At 51.1% G+C, this 15744-nt stretch overlaps 2 protein-coding genes across 7 annotated transcripts; one reads left to right on the forward strand and one right to left on the reverse strand.

Moving 5' to 3' along the window:
* Positions 1-215: 215 nt before the first annotated feature.
* TNFAIP1 (TNF alpha induced protein 1) lies at positions 216-10545 on the reverse strand. 2 transcript variants are annotated; one of them, XM_069089832.1, is made up of 8 exons: positions 10267-10545; positions 6950-7045; positions 5495-5822; positions 4996-5165; positions 4277-4366; positions 4141-4193; positions 3760-3955; positions 216-2794 (listed from the first exon to the last, which is right to left on the reverse strand). In XM_069089832.1, the coding sequence occupies exons 3-8, from the start codon at positions 5706-5708 to the stop codon at positions 2558-2560; spliced, it is 960 nt and encodes a 319-aa protein (XP_068945933.1). In that variant the 5' UTR covers positions 5709-5822; positions 6950-7045; positions 10267-10545; the 3' UTR covers positions 216-2557. The 2 variants fall into 2 exon arrangements, with proteins under 2 accessions (XP_068945933.1, XP_068945932.1); XM_069089831.1 differs by lacking the exon at positions 6950-7045.
* Positions 10546-10750: 205 nt separating this feature from the next.
* Positions 10751-15662, forward strand: IFT20 (intraflagellar transport 20). 5 transcript variants are annotated; one of them, XM_069089835.1, is made up of 5 exons: positions 10751-10905; positions 12716-12844; positions 13938-14023; positions 14370-14473; positions 15464-15662. In XM_069089835.1, the coding sequence occupies exons 2-5, from the start codon at positions 12718-12720 to the stop codon at positions 15645-15647; spliced, it is 501 nt and encodes a 166-aa protein (XP_068945936.1). In that variant the 5' UTR covers positions 10751-10905; positions 12716-12717; the 3' UTR covers positions 15648-15662. The 5 variants fall into 5 exon arrangements, with proteins under 5 accessions (XP_068945936.1, XP_068945939.1, XP_068945940.1 ...); XM_069089838.1 differs by having other exon boundaries at positions 10752-10905; positions 15193-15662; XM_069089839.1 differs by having other exon boundaries at positions 10754-10905; positions 15220-15662.
* Positions 15663-15744: the final 82 nt, after the last annotated feature.

Raw genomic sequence — 15744 nt, forward strand, 5'->3', positions numbered from 1 at the left:
CGTACCCCCTTCATTGTCCTCTTATGCCGAAGGGGGTACTACAGCCTGTTTCAGCACTTACAATGCCTTGAATGGGGAGCTCCTGCCTGTGGCATAACCAGACCACACTGGGGCTTGGGATCCAGGAGGGAAATGTCATTTGGCAAATGGAACAATCGTCCCAGACTGAGAACTTGGCCAAGCTACATCACACACATAAAAATGCCCACTTGATGTACATTATAACAGGATTTTATTAAAAATTAGTGTTTGCTTCCATTGCCTGTGCTAATCATGGAGCGGAAATATTGCCATTTAGAAGGTTAGTGAGAAAAGTGAGGCCCTCATTGAGCCAAGGGCCTACCTGACCTTTGGAGGCAGAGAAGGAAAAATAAGCCATAGACCTTCACTTGGACCTGGAAGCTGCCTGATTGTACAATATGTAAGTAGAACCTACCACGAGCTATGTTAGCTGGCTGCTGGTTTGCCACACCTGCCCAAGCAGGGTGTGGGAGTTAAAGGCCTTGTGGGGTATGGGTGGCAAATACCAGTGCCTCCCCCCAGCCCACCACACCCAATCTCACAACCCCTTGGTATATGGCAGGGAAGGTCATTCAGTTCTGATTTAAAAAACCAACACAAACAGCTTAAAGATGGGAGTCATTTCAAAAGTGCTATACAAAACATCAACACCATTTGGGGTAGGGGTTGGGGGAGGGCCATGGCAGCAGCTTCTGCAGTCAGGCACTGACTGATTGTCTCCCGACCTGTTTTTCATGCGCTCTGGCTGCTGAAGTCAGAGATGAGTGACTTAAGGATTTCCTGGTGATCACTTGAAAAATAGATCTCTACTTTCTGAATATGGGGTTAGTGTCTTCTAAAGGAAGTTCTTCAACTACTTTGCCTACAGCTATCTGGTAAAAAGCAGCAGTGGTCATGTCAACAGACCAAGTTTTCTGATAGTCTCAGCCGGGGCAATGTAAGATAATGCCCAGTAACTTGCCTTCAGTTTTATGTGAGAAAGACTAGAGAAAAGGGTGAGGCCGCTCTGACTCTGCAGATCTCTTCCTGTTTAGGAGTGTGGTCTGGGAGTCCAGCATAATGCCTTCCACCTCCACAGAAAAAGACTCAAAGAGTGGGTGGAACTACTGAAAACCTAAAGAGATCAGCCTCTAGCAAAAGCAGACCAGACTTGAAAAGACCCCAAGTGCAGGGTGCTCAGTGAGTGGCTGACACCAGCAACATCCTGGCTCAAGAAAGGTGAGCTTTCGATGTCCTGTCTGACGAAGGGGCCATCTGAGATTGAGAGGAAGAGGTTCTAAAGCCACCACTGACTTGAGGAGGATATAGGCAGGAAGTACTGATGAGAGGAATGAACTGATCTGGGAGGAAGAAAGCATCAGCTTTCACAATAGGCACATTCTTCTGGGTAAAGATTCTGAAAAAACTTTCTGAGATTAAGCTAAACGAAGTCGGGAAAGGGAGGCACGCAGCCCCGAAGAGAAGCCATCTGATTCCCCAAGCCCCGGGAAGCCAAGATTCCATAAGCTGAAGAGGAGAGCAGGAAGGAACTCAGGCTCTTCCTTTGTGTAGCATTGCTCCATGGAGGCCAGAGTGGGGCCCCTGTTTCCTGAAGCCACCTAATTCAGAGGCCTGCCTGCTGAACTTCAGCTTGCCTAGGGAGATTTGTGGGGCTGAGTCACCTGGCTTTCCAGCTGGACTCGCGACTGCTGCAGCCTGAGAATTTGGCCTTTCCTCAGATTTCCCAGGCCTTGGGCAGTCTGACCCTGCTCTCCTTTTACAGCTACAGGTCAACCACCTTACTCATTTCATCCAAACTGGGATGTGACTGACTGCCCTTTCCTTGCTTTTCCTCTCATGGACTGGATCCTGGGAGAGGGAGCAGGATTAGGTTTGAAAAGAAGGAAAACATGGGAAAATTAACCTTGTTTCTCTGGTGAAAATTTGGTAGATCAGGGCAGAGAATACTGCCCTCTTAAGAAATTGCATTAATGACTTGAGAACCAAAGGGAACCAGCATCTCCACCCTGCTTCCCCTTTGAAGGGGCTGCTTAGTCAAAAAGCTGCTGCTTATCACCTGTGATTGGAAATTTCCTAGGCAACTGCCTCTCCTTCCCCAGAACTGAATTCTCAGCCCCTTCTTGACTCCACAAACAGGCCATGAAGCAGTGTCCCACCCCCAAACTTTTGTGAAGGGTAAGAAGATCCATCAAAGGGTACAAAGAAGAACCAAGGCCTAGAGCTTCAGGGTCTCCTTAATGAGAGCTTGGAGAGGGTGATCCCCAGGCTACAAGGCTTTGACTGGAAGGACAATGCCCTGGGGCTATCAAGGCAGGGAGCCAGGCAGGTGTGGAACAGGGCCAACTATGCCATTGGTAGACAAGGCTCAGTCACCTTGGGTGGAGAAGCGGGATGAAGGTTCTCCCCCCTCCTGCCCCACTTAGCCTCTCTGGGGGCCCTGTCCCACCCCTGAGGGTCGAGGATTATGCTTGCCCAACAAGTGCACCAGGGAGAAGGGGAACCTGGGCTGTCTGGGTCCCACTGCCCTGAGGTGCCGTCAGTCCCGATGGGTGGACTGATGGCTGAGTTGCCGATCATCATAGGTGCTGTAGCGTTTGACATGGATGCGGCGGACTCGCTCTCGCAATTCAGAGGCCTCCTCATCTTCGCCAGGACAAGCCTGGCTCCGGCTGCGGCTTGTGGCCTCCAACAAAGAGTTGTCAGGAACTCGGGGTGTCTCATAGAGCAGGACATTCAGTGTTTCCTCATAGATGCGGGCCTCTGGGAACTCCACCTGGGGCCCAGCAAAACCAAGAGGGATTACAGAGAGGTTTCAGGGCTGGTAATCTGAATACAGGCCTGTAACTTCATCAGCTACTGTGAGCTTGCCTGCCATGGAAGGAAGTCCCCCAAACTCCAAAGCCTCCCTCTGAGCTAGACCAAGAACCCACCTTAGTGCAGGGCCTCAGTTTTTCATATCTAAGAAATGGGAAGAAATGCACCCTTGTACTTTTAGAAATCTCTCAGGCCTTCTTGTGGGAAGACTGCCACACCATATGACAGAAGGTCAACAGGACACTGGCTGGCCTTGTCTCCCAGTGTGGTGGAAAGTGTTTGGTTTTTGGATGTCCAGAGACCTCAGGTCTTCTCCACACTCACTTGGGGAAAGGAATTTGACTTTCCTGAGCCTGCCTCCTTCTCTCTGACAAATGAACATGTTGGACAAAGTGATTTCCAAGGTCCTTTGTAGCTTTAGCCTACAAGTAATTAACTTGACCTCTCAGTTCCCTCACTGTGGACCCCTTCTCACCCACCTACCCTGTGGGGTTTTTGTGATGATAAACTGAGATCATGGATAGGAAAGTGCCTGAGAATGGTCAAGGTCCCATACTAACAGAATTAGCCCATTCAGAGACCAGCACCCATGACCCTGGCTGTATTGGCACCACACTCGAACCTCCTGGGCTAACTGTTCAGGGTTCTTTTTTCTGGGGACAAGCTCTCATCCCTTCTCCTTCCCTTCCTGGATGTGACCTATCCTGGAAATTGCCAGACCCTGGTACAGTGGGACTAGGGAAGCTGCCTTGGCCACTTCTGCAAACTCCTAACCCATATCTGTTCCGTGACAACTGCATGCATGCCCAGGTCTCCCTGACCCTTCAAATTTCTCATGTCTCCCCAAGACATTGATCTAGTTGAGAGATTGTAGGTGGTCACCCAGCCTGGAGCGCCCCCCAGCACCAAGGCCTCCTGGCATACCTTCGTCTGCTTCTTCTCGGTGGCGTAGACAATGGAGGTGCAGCACACCTCGGCCAACTTCCGGCCTTGGCCATAGAAGGACCAACAGCAGATCTCGTCTCCGATGACATCCTTAATGAAGAGCACACGGCCATTGAAGCGTAGAGAGAGTTTGTCAAAGAGCTCAATGTTCTTAAGCAAGTGGTCATCAGAGTTGCTACAAAGAAAAAGAAGACATTGGCAGGTGTGAGGTGAGCCGAGGCCTCCCTTCGGCCTTGCAGCCACAGCCTGTCAGTGACCACCGGAGCCCTCCCTCGGCGGGGCTGGGGAAGCTGTAGCCAACCAAAGGGAAGGAGGGCGGGGCCTGATGGTGGCAGTGCCAGCCCTGCTGGGCCCCCCTACCTGGTGTAGGAGTATTTATTGTTGCTCCGGTTGTAAAGCAGCTTTACCACAGGCTGCAGGGGAAGGAGGAGACAAGTGATGGGGGGGCTGCCTCATGCCTCCTCCCCTGCCCCACCCTCCCCGGTGGGGGCACTACCTTAGTGGAGGCCTCAATGAGCTGCTCCTCCTCCTTTGGGGATGTGATGATGGGGATATTGCACACGGGCCGGTACGAGTCCTTCTTATCCTGTACATGCGCGAGTGAGAGAGGAGAGCTGGTGGGTGTTCTGGGACCGCTGCTAACTGTGCTGTGTGTGCCTGGGTCCTGCCAGCCGGGCAGCTCTGAGGGGGCAGGCAGGACAGAGGAGCATTTCTACACGACTTTGAGCTTTGTAATGTGCCTTACAAACATCTCCTTTTATCTTCCCAACGACCTGCCACGCGGGGAGGTAGCTACTCTTAGTTCCCCTGTTTTACAGATGAGGAAACTTAGTGACTTGTTCAAGGTCACATAGCTAGTCAACCTCTAAGGCTGGATTTGTGACTCCAGACTCCACACTCTATCCACTGTGAAACCTAACAGCCCAGTGACTGCCCTGCAGGCCCTGGTGCAGCCAGTGTGGTACCCAGACTTGCTAAGTGCTCCTCTGGGCAGTGATGACCGGGTGAGAGCTGACGGCCTACAGGATTCAGTGATGGAGGCGGACAAAGGCTGGCAGGCCTCCCCGCCAAGACTACCTGATAGACAACCATATGGCCCGATAAATGGCTCTCCCAGCATGCTGACAGGAGACTGGATTTACTCCAGATAACAAGTCTGTGGAAGAGAGGGGGAAGGGATGCTGCTTGGGCCCGGGTGCTTGCCCCTCTGCCCACCTGTAGTGCTGCCTGGCACATGTCCACCAGGCCCTGGATGAGGTAATATTTGGCTTCTGCCATCAGTTCCTTGATCTCCTGCCGGTTCTGGGGGAGGGTGATGGTGTCATCACGGAGGTAATTCAAAATGGTGCCAAAGTGCTTGCCACATCGGTCTATGAGGATCCAGCCTGGAAATTCAGAACACAATCCAGGGCGATTACTGCTGGCCCCAGAGGCCTTTATTTCTATTGCTTCTGAGCAAGGAATAGGAATGGGGGAGATGAACTCTACAAAGGGATGCAAGAATGGGCTTGAGAAGTCACTCGTTTCTGGGCCCTCACTTGTAAGACGAGGGATGGCCCAAATCACCTCAGACATCCCACTCAGCTCCACTAGTCTATGGGAGTACAGGGAAAAGCCCCACATCCCTCATGCAAGGTTTGCCCAGGGACCCACCAGTCCAAGTGCTTCTTCCTGCAGCTAGCCACCCTCTTTTTTCTCAGCCTTGGGTCCTTACCCTCCTTGTCAGTCAGCACCTCCATGCGCCCACTGAACATGGCCTTGAGCATGGTGTCATGGCGGGTGAGCACCCGAACTGTGGTGTAGTACAGGGAGCCCCCAACATTGAGCTGGATGTATTTGTTGCCCATCCCACCACCCTTGAAGCCCCCTGGCTTGGGCTTAGACCCTGAGGCTGGGCACAGGCCAGCCAGGCAGGTGTCTCCGGACATCTCCCGCTGCAGGTAGATGACCACACGGCAGGAGGTGGGCCTAGAGCGTTCCACTGTGGTGGAGGAAGTCACAGGCAAGCAGCTGGCGGAGGCCAGAGCCTCATAATCTCAGGACTGAAGGCAGAAGGGAAGAGAGAACAACACAGGTCAGGAGAAGGGTGAAGGCAGAGCTTAAAAGGACTTCCAATAAACCAATTAAATCTTGGCCAACCAATCAGAGTCTTGGTGAGGCTGAGAATCTGGCCAGTCTCCTTGAGGCGGCCCTTCAGACTTCTTGTGTGACAAAGTACTAAGCTGTTTTATTTTTCAACAGGAGTGTTTGTTGTACCAGATAAGCCAGGCCAACCTGGGGAAAGCTGGCCCCCACAGTCTGGCAGCACCCTGTTGTTGTTGCTGCTCCAGGCCCCCTGAAAATGACTTGGTGGCCTTCAGACACGTAGGCTGGGGGCCCAAATAATCTCGAGACAGAAGCAAGCTGAAGACCAGGCGGAGAGGTTCGCAGGGACAACCCAAAGTGGTACAATGACATTATTATAATAAGGCATAAATAACAAACAGGACTCCTTTCAGTCCCAAGTGTATTCTATTCCCAAAGGTTCAACAAAGTCCCAACACTGGCCAAGCCAACTGGGAATTTACCCAATACAAGACTCCCAGGATTCAGAAGAAAGGCATTTAATCTGTCCATTTCAATAGAAAGGGAGGAAGTTGGTCCCCTTCCCTTCTCGTGTTTCCTTCCTTTCTTCTTTTTCTTCCACAAAGCAATTAAAAAAAAATCCATTTGATTTTATTTTCTGGTCTGTATTCTCTCCCTTCCCAACAATGAGAAAGCAAAAAACCCTGCAACAACGACCCCCTGTTACAACCATGTGAGAAGGAACTGAGAGCCACCACTTGGGGGTTCAGTAAAGAATGAAAACAATGTGACTTGGGAGAAAAGACTATATAAGCTAAGATGAAGCCAGGGGCATCTTCAAGCTGCCAGACTTGAAGGTTAACAGAGAGTAGGGCTATTTCAGGATCATCAACACAGAAATAATTAAATCCATGAAGGGTGACGAGATCACCAAATGAAATACAGGTAAAGTGAGAAGAGGGCCCAGGACAGAGCCATGGGGGATGGTCAGGAGTGACCCGGAAGAGGATCCAGTAAAAAGGAGCCTGGGAAGGAGTGGTCAGAGATGTGGGGGGAGAACCAGGAGAGAGAAGAGTGACACAAAAACCTAGAACATTCTACGGACCTGCCACCCTGGCCTCATGCTGCTGGGTTCTTGATTTTCTTTTTTCTTGGTGCAGAATTCATGCCAATTCTTGACATCCTCAGAGTCTTCCTCTGTCTAGATAAATGACCAGAAGGCCCTTTGCTGGCTTGTCTTCCTGAGAGATAGGGCAGGGGTTCCCAGCCCTTTCCCATTTCCAAAGGTGAGGAAGAAGACCCTGGAAATGCTTCATGTTCCAGGAAAGCCACATGATGAACCCCAAACCCTGGGGATTCATTGTGACATGGAATTCTAGATGCTAGTGGGCCTGGGGTGGGGAAGAAATATAGAGGGAGAGAGACTATGCCTCACGCATTAGAGACTGTATTTGATTTTCTTGCCACCTCCTTTTTTTTTTTTTTAAGCAATCGGGGTTAAGTAACTTGCTCAAGGTTACACAGCCAGTTATTTATGGGTGGGTGCTAAGTGTCTGAGCCCGGATTTGATCCCCAGGTTATCCCGACACTGGAGCCGGTGCTCTTAACTCGCTGAGCCACCTGGCCACCCCTCTGCCACCTCCTTTTAAAGGCAATAGGGTAGAGTTACTAGGGGGGATGTCCTGAAGTTAGGGAGGCCAGGGTTCGGGTCCTGAATGACTCTGAGCTGCTCACTTAACTTCCCAAGGACCTCAGGCAGCTCTTTAAAACAAATTTTGCTGACGTGTTTTTTTATAGAGGAATTTTCCTCATTTGGCATTCCCTACAACTACGAAATCACAAGTTTGGTCCAAAAAACAATTAGCAAGGTGCTCCCTAGTTGTTCACTGGCCCTTGGAACAGAACAGATACACCAAGCTTGTCTCCCCAACTAGACTGTAAGCTCCCTTAGGGCAGGAATTACACCCTATTTTTGGATCCCTCACAATGTCTGCACATTGTAGGTGTTTGTTAGATTCTGACTTTGGAATGGAAACTACAGCTAAAAGAGTTTAGGCTGAATGGCAGGAAGGCATTCCAGACTTCCAGGAAAAGACTCAGAAATAGCTAAGTGAGTACTCTCACGGACCAGCTCTTTGAGAACTGAGATTTTGGCAAAGATATGATGTTTCGTGCTGCTCTTATGGACAAGACAGAGAGATGTGGACTGGATGGTGAATGACTAGCTCTGGAGAAGAGGTATTAAAGGAATGTTGCCCCAATTTAGCAAAGTGCCCTGGGGACCTGTGCTGTTTACCGTTTTTAGGGGTGACAAAAGGTAAAGGTACTGACCACATTTCTGGATGGTGACAGAATCTAAAAAGACCTTTGCAGGGTAGAATGTTGGGCCATGCCTAATAAGAAGAAATATAATTGTGATAAAGGTAGTCTTACATTTGGACCCAAACAGATCAACTCCACAAGCTAAGGATAAAGGAGCACATTATGGTTCCAGAGGGATAGAGCTGGAAGGGGACCATATGCATTCACCTAGGCCAGCTACTCACTGTGCAGAGGACAAGACCCAGGAAGGAGTGACTTGCTCAGGTCACACAGCTAGCAGCTGCTAAGAAGATGCGGCTGGAGAGTAGCTGGGTGAGTAAAGATCTGGTGGGTTTAATGCTCTGCTATTAACAGCCCACTACATTGAGTACTGGCAGAATATTTGAACATTATTAGAAAAAAAAAATGAATAGGGTCTTTGGCTGCATGAGGCAAGGTGAGACTCCTGATGGATTCTGCTCCAGGTAGACCAATTCTGGAATGCTGTGTTCAATTGAGGGTGCCACGATTTAGGAAAATAGACCTTGGGTAAACTGGAGGAGACCCAGGATTGAGGCACTGGGGTCTGTTAGCCTGGATAAAAGTTAGTGGGGTGGGGGGGAGGGGGAGAATAACTATCTACAGGGACCTCAGAGGGCAGAAGCTGGGCCAGCGGGTGGAGACTACAGAGAAACAGGTTTTATGATCACTTGAGAAGGTTCTTAACAATGATGGAGTCAAAAGTGGAATGGCCTGCCCCAGGAAGGAAGGGGCTGTACCTTACTATCTTCAAGAAAGACTCGCTGGGAATGTTGGGAGGGTCTTACCAAAGCACAGGTTGGACTAGAAGTGGCCGAAGAGGCCTCAACCCCGCCCCCCTCCCAAACTCCGATTCTGACAAGGCTTGGTCCTCCAGTACCAAGAGGGGCTGTTATCCTAGCTGGACAAGCAAGCAGAGGGATGAAACGTGGGCACTGCCTTCTGAATTGTGACTTCTAACCAGAAGGGTATTTTCCTTTCTGCCTTATCAACCTGTCTCTGGAGGCTTTGGAAGCTTCTCCTTTCCCTTCCCAAGGAAGCCAAGAAAACACACAAATGAGTGACAAAGCAAAGGGATTTTCCATCTCCGGGAGTCCCCTCTTACAACGCAACTGTTCCGGAGGCAGAAGCCTTTCCTGGACAGAGCGAGCGAGGTCAGATTCCCTTTTACTCTGGGCCAATGGGATCCCGAATCCTGCCTAAAGGGAACGCCCCGAAATTGACTCCAGGGAAAATGAAGTTTCCATTGAAACTGAGCGCTCTTCCTTCCGGACTCGGTGGGGCCACTTTTAATGTGGCTTGAGTGTACGTCAGTGCCTCCCCCAATTAGGCGAGCAGAGCCCGGGAGACTGGGGGGCCTCCGGCACGGAAGGGGATGGATGCACCTGGGAAGAGGCGCAGAAAGGGGCCCCAGGAGGAGAGTACAGCCAAAGGGGAGCCTGCCTTGGCTGCAGGAAGCAGAAAGATGGCAGCAGCAGAGATGCAGCTGGAGGCTCCCTCCCCTCCATCCCAAGGTTTGAAGAGTACACTGGTCAACCTGAGCTCCACCGAACCTCGGGAGATTGACCAGCGGTCACTGTGGCCATGCCTTCCTCCCGTCAACTCAATAAGCATCACCGTGGACACGAAATCAAGAAGGGAACCGTTCCTGCCCTCAGAGAATTTCTATTTTACCTCCTTTCCTATCCTCTCCTTCCTTTCTTTCTTCCTCCTTTTTCTCCACCTCTCTTCCTTCTTTTTTCTCTTTTCCTCTCTCCTCTTTTCCTCTTCTCCCTCCTCTCTTTCCACCTATCCTTCCCCTTCCTCCCATTCCTCCTCCCATCCCATCTTTACCTTCTATCCCTTCTCTTCCTCCCATTCCTCCTCCTCCTCCCATCCCTTCTTTTCCTTTTCCTCCCATACCTCTTCCTTCTCCTCCTCCTTCTCCCTCCTCCAGGCCGGGTCTCGGAGGGAGGAGAGGGGGCACACCCACGACCTCGGGCCCGGGGCTCTTCGGGCGGCCGGGCCGAGCTTCCCTGCCTCCCCACCCACCCCGCGCCGGAGCCTCCCGCTCTCCCCGAGCGGACGCAGTCCTTTTCTTACCTTCGTCCCGGGAGCGTCTCCCTAGGGCTCTTTCCAGCCCCGACCCCAGCTCCGGCTTCCGCAGCCCCAGCCAAGCAGAGCGCCCCGACCCTGACCCCGACCCCCGCCCCAGGCTCTGCTAGTGAGCTCACATCCTCCGCTGGCTCCACCCCGAGGCCGGCTTCCACTCCTGGGGAGGGTCTACGACTACAACTCCCAGAATGCAAAGCGAAGGAAGGCACGTGTCGGGGGTGTGTGTGTGTGTGTGTGTGTGTGTGTGTGTGTGTGTGTGTGTGTGTGTGTGTGTCTGTGTCTGTGTCTGTGTGTAGGTGTTTTCTCCTGCCCACGCCTCTTCCACTGCCATCCTATCCCAGGGAAAGAAGGGAAAAAGACTTCCTGCTCCTCCCTCGGCGCAAAGGACTAGGGGAGGTGTGCTGTCTCTGTTGTCTAACCATCGCGCCTCAGACTCAGCTTCCCAGCAGGCACTTCGAAGAGGGAGGTGGAACCGTTTCCGGCGGCGAGTTCACGGCGCGGGAAGTGACGTATGGGGTAAACAGGAGCTGTAGCCGCGGCAGCGGCGGGAGCAGGTCAGCTGCGGCCCGGAGAGCGGAGCTGCGGTCTCCCGCGCCCGCCCCACAACGCGGCGGGCCTCGGCGTCAGGTGGGTGGTGCCACGGCCCTCGAGGGGAGGGGCCCCAGGGTTCGGGCTACCCCTGGCTTCTCCTGGGGGCGTGGGGCGGGAAGGGGCCTCAGTTTCCCCGGGAGGCCTTCGGGGGATCCCCGGTGAGAGGGCATGGAAAAAGTCAGGCCGTGGGTCTGGGAGAAGGGAGCTCTGAGGGTCGCCCCGCTTCCACGAGGTCTCCCGGGCACTGCCGGCCCTCGGTGAGTCAGTCCACGACTGCCATGTGTCCCGGGCCCCCTGGGGATGGGTTAAGGCGCCGTCCGTGAGCTGACGCCGAAGTCCGGGGTGGGGCCCCAGTGGGAGACCTTTGTGGCCGCTGGGGCGCCGCGGAGTAGGGGAGTTCAGCTCTGGCCGCAGATACTCACTGTGTGACCCTGAGCAGGTCACTTACCCGACCCCAGGTGTCCCGAACCCTTTCCCTGGGGCGTCCGTGCCCTGTGCCTCGTCCGAGAGCTGTCAGAGCCCGTAAATAGCGTTTGTGCGCCGGGGGCAGGGCCCCGAGCCGGGGATCAGGAAGACCCACCTTCCTGGCCTGGGACGCTTCTTAGCTGGGTGACCCTGGCCAGGTCACTGCACCCTTTGCCTCAGTGTCCTCGGTGGCCACAGCCCTGCAAAGACCCGTGGGTGAGTCTGGGGGCTGCCCCGGCGGCGCGGTGCCAGCCTCCTGACTTTGGCTGAGCCGTGGCGTTGTCATTGTCTGCTTCGAAAGTGAAGGGTGGGCAGCAGCTGCACCTGTGCGGGTCCCGCGCCGAGTGCTGGGGGCCAGACAAGAAAGCCCCTCCCTTTAGGAGCTTGCAGTCCAAGGCGGGGGAGGGGGGTGCTACACAGAAAGTGAAGGATTCCCTCCCCCTCCCCCTGCCACTGAGGAGCTGAAACCACAAAGCAGCGGGGGGCAAGCAAGTGACCTGGAGAGGTCTGAGCCCCTTAAAGGCAGGCCCTCCCGGCACTGCGAGCTGTTACCAGATGACGAGATTTGTGGGGACCACCGTCCCTGGAGCTGGAGCCACCAAGAGACCGTTCACCGTGGAATGGCGGAGTGCTGGGGTAACCCAGGGGCAGTAACCAGACTCACGGAGTTGTTTATGATCCAGAAGGCCAGTTTATTTGTGGTGGGAGGATCCGCACTGCTAGTCTGAACAGGGTGCTGCTTCTTGGGGGTGGGTCTGCTCCAGACACCAAATGCCCAAATCTGAAGATGGCTTGAGAGCCAAGGGTGTTGTTTAAGGGGATGCTCACCTCAGGCTAGGGTGATTTGGAGAGGCTGCTGTCAGTCATCAGAGTGCCCACACTTCTGGACAGCCCTGGGAATGCACCAGCCAGTCCTTCCCCACTGGCTCTCACTTGCTCTGAGGTCAGCAACGCCTTATTACTACCTTGCAGTACAGCTGGTTACAACTTGCCATGATTTAGGTCCTAGCCAGGATTGTCTTTAGGGATTCTGAGACCCCACAGCCATCAATCATCCACTCAGCCTGGGCTGGTGCTTTGGACAGGCCAATGGACTTTATTCCTCTCTGCACTTTGTTCTTCTTGTGGCACCTTTCATTCCTGCCAGCTGGGATCATTCCCTCAGACTAGAGCTTCTGTTTTCTGCGGGAAGGGGGGTGTGTGTGAGCCAAAACGGACAAATCAAGTTGCTTTGGAACTTCCTTTGGCAGAATGGACAGATGAGAAGCATTTGTTCCAAAGCCTTGGTATTTTGGTGCTGATGTGCAATGTTGTGTTGGGCTGGAGGACCGTCCTCTGGTCATTGAAGACTAAGTGAGACATGGGATTTTTGTATCTCCAGCCATGGCTAAAGACATCCTGGGCGACGCAGGCCTGCACTTCGATGAGCTGAACAAGCTTCGAGTCTTGGACCCTGAGGTCACTCAACAGACCATAGAACTCAAGGAAGAATGCAAGGATTTTGTGGACAGTGAGTAGCTCATGGCCCTTTGTCCTTCAGCCGTCTCCCCCAGTCCCAGAAACCAAGGCTTATCATGCCCTCCTCCATATGAGGTCAGAGGGCTGCTGCCCATGGCCACGCTGCCTCCCCCTTACCCGTCCTTTTTTTTTTTTTTTTTTAAAGACAGTCCCCTTTGGTTCCAGGCTGCTCATGGGTCTGGGCCCATTATGGAGGCACAGAAGTCTGAACCCATTTCTGCCCTGGGCTTGTTTACTCTCATTCCCTTCCTCTTCCATGTTAATGCCAACTTAGTGCAGGCATCTTACTGGTATAGCCCACTTTGCTTCAGGCTCCTTAGGTGGTTGGCATCACCAAGATCCTTTCTTGACAACATTCTTCTCAATGCATGGGAGGGGGCTGGGTTTTCATTTGCTCTTACACTGGCCTCTTCCAGGCTGAGCAAGAGATCAGAAATTAACTTTATTTGATCAAAGATAGATCTTTCTTTCCCACAAGCTTAGTTTGAAGTGTTTTCTCCAAACACAAACCATGCCCTTATGCTCTTTTTCAGTAAGTCTGGCTTGGCCAGAAAACTGCATTTCCCTCGGATTTATTTTAACATGATTTGTTAATCTGGAGACCTGTGTACTAGTCTTATTTCTGCCCTAATGTGCCATCTCTGTATGACCTTGGCTAAGTCATGTAAACTCACTTGGACCTCAGATTTTCCCACAATAGGGTCATCTTGGCCTTTACTTGCTCCTTCTGCCAAAATCTTAAAGCTTAAATGAAGGAATACATAAAGAAATACTTCAGGTTCTTTGGGGTCAAGTTTCACCTAATTCTGAGTGGTTATGTGGGAAGAACAAATTTGAAAGTTCAGTTGATCCTTGGGCCAATTTCCAGTCTCCCACGAGAAACCTTTGATGGACCATAGTGATGGTGGCTGCCCTAGGAGGTGGGCTCAGCAGAGAGAATAGACCACACGCCACAGGATCACTGAAAGGCTCTGTTCCAGGCATTAACGATTTAGGCATCCAATTCACCAGCTTAAGGTGCACAAAATTTGCCCAGAAGAGCTCTGAGAGGAAATAAAATTTTTCATTTTTCTTTCCCTGAAAAGAAATCGGCCAATTTCAGAAAATAGTAGGTGGCTTAATTGAGCTTGTTGACCAACTCGCAAAAGAAGCTGAAAATGAGAAGATGAAGGTAAGATTAGACTGTCAGATGTATGTGTCTTAATGAAGCCTTGGTTTCCTCACCTTTCCTGTCTTCTTCCGTCCTTTCTACCCCAAGCCATACTGAGGCAGGCATAGTGCTTGATTTGCAAGCTAACTTTTTCTTCTTGAGGATAGTTAAACCAAAGGTATACTGCCTGTGCCCTCTTCTTCCCTCTGATTCTCTGAATGGCTTTTCCATCACATTGCCCTTCTGGTAGAGTAGCCATATCATGGTCCCCACTTTCTTTGTTCATCTCCTTTTCACGATCTACTTTGGGGAGGTTGGAAACAGCTGGCAATTACAGCTGAATTTTCTTAATCATCTGCCTCCACAGGCAATTGGAGCACGAAATTTGCTCAAATCCATAGCAAAGCAAAGGGAAGCCCAGCAGCAACAGCTCCAGGCTCTAATAGCAGAGAAGAAAATGCAGCTAGAAAGGTAAGAATTCTGAGAGCAGCTGACCTCAAGCTCATTCCACAATAATCTCCAGTTTTGTTCTTACTTACCCACCGAATACCCTGGCCTCTTACCGCCATTGCAGTCTTAGAACTGTTGGCTAGTTAAGAGATTTGTTTTGATGGAAAACACTGCTTTTGTTACTTTTCTTGCTTATATTGAGAAATTTTTATCATTTCTGAATCTTTCCTTCTTTGCTGCCCTTTCCAGGGAGCTTTCCCTTATAACAAATAAAGAGGAAAAAAATGCATCAGTAAACCCAACGTATCACCTGACCTCCAATGGCACATGCTGTGTGTGTCCCACATCCATAATCTCGCCTTCTCAGCAAAGAAGGGAGCGTTCTGAGTCTCCTTGGTCATTGTGATTAGTGTTAGGTTTGGGAAAACTTATTTCTAACTTTGTTGGAGGGTGAGGAGGGGGGAAAGCCTAGAAGGAAAAAGTCTGGTGTGATTATGGCTGGCTATGCTGCAGACTGAGAGTTGTCCCAGCAAATCTTGGAAAGAAATGGGATTACAATGCATTTCTTTTCCATCTGTTACTTAATTTCTATTTTCTTGCTCTCACTCCCTTTTAATGGTTGCCTATTTTAAAATTGCTGAACCTTCTTGCTTCCTCAGAATCATGTAACCACCCTGCTTCCATAACATGTGCACACAGTAGACAAGTGGTTTGTTTACCATCATTTCATCCCTCTTTAGGATTTCTAACAATTTTCTGTCTTTCAGATATCGGGTTGAATATGAAGCTTTGTGTAAAGTAGAAGCAGAACAAAATGAATTTATTGACCAATTTATTTTTCAGAAATAAACTGATTTTTACAGTAAAAACCCCATTAAAAAAGACCAAAAAAAAAACCCCCTCCAACTCCCCACCCCCCATCATTCCAATAAACTTGATGACCATGTGTGCATATATGCAATTTGGGATTGTAACAAGTCTTCTTGAAAGGCAATAACCCCCTTTTTTTAGAATCCTGCCTGATTGTAGCCAGGTGGCAGGAGCCAGGAGCTGCCTGTGCAGAAGCCAGGACAGCAGGGCTGACCGTCTTTGGCTATGGACTCTCCTGTGTTGTCACTCTCTGGCCTCCAGCTATATCTGTAGACACCAGTCCTGTTTTGAAGCACCTACCACTTTGAAAGGAATAAGGCAATAAATTATTATTTCTAGATTCCTGTTGCCTGCTTCTTGTTCTCTGAATATACATTTGCAGTTCATTGGAAGATGCGTTCTCCCCTTAGTAATCCACAAGA

The sequence above is a fragment of the Petaurus breviceps genome, unplaced genomic scaffold (genome assembly GCF_028583685.1).
Source record: "Petaurus breviceps papuanus isolate PSGF00001 unplaced genomic scaffold, PetGlider_PUasm1.0 186, whole genome shotgun sequence".
Classification (NCBI taxonomy): domain Eukaryota; kingdom Metazoa; phylum Chordata; class Mammalia; order Diprotodontia; family Petauridae; genus Petaurus; species Petaurus breviceps.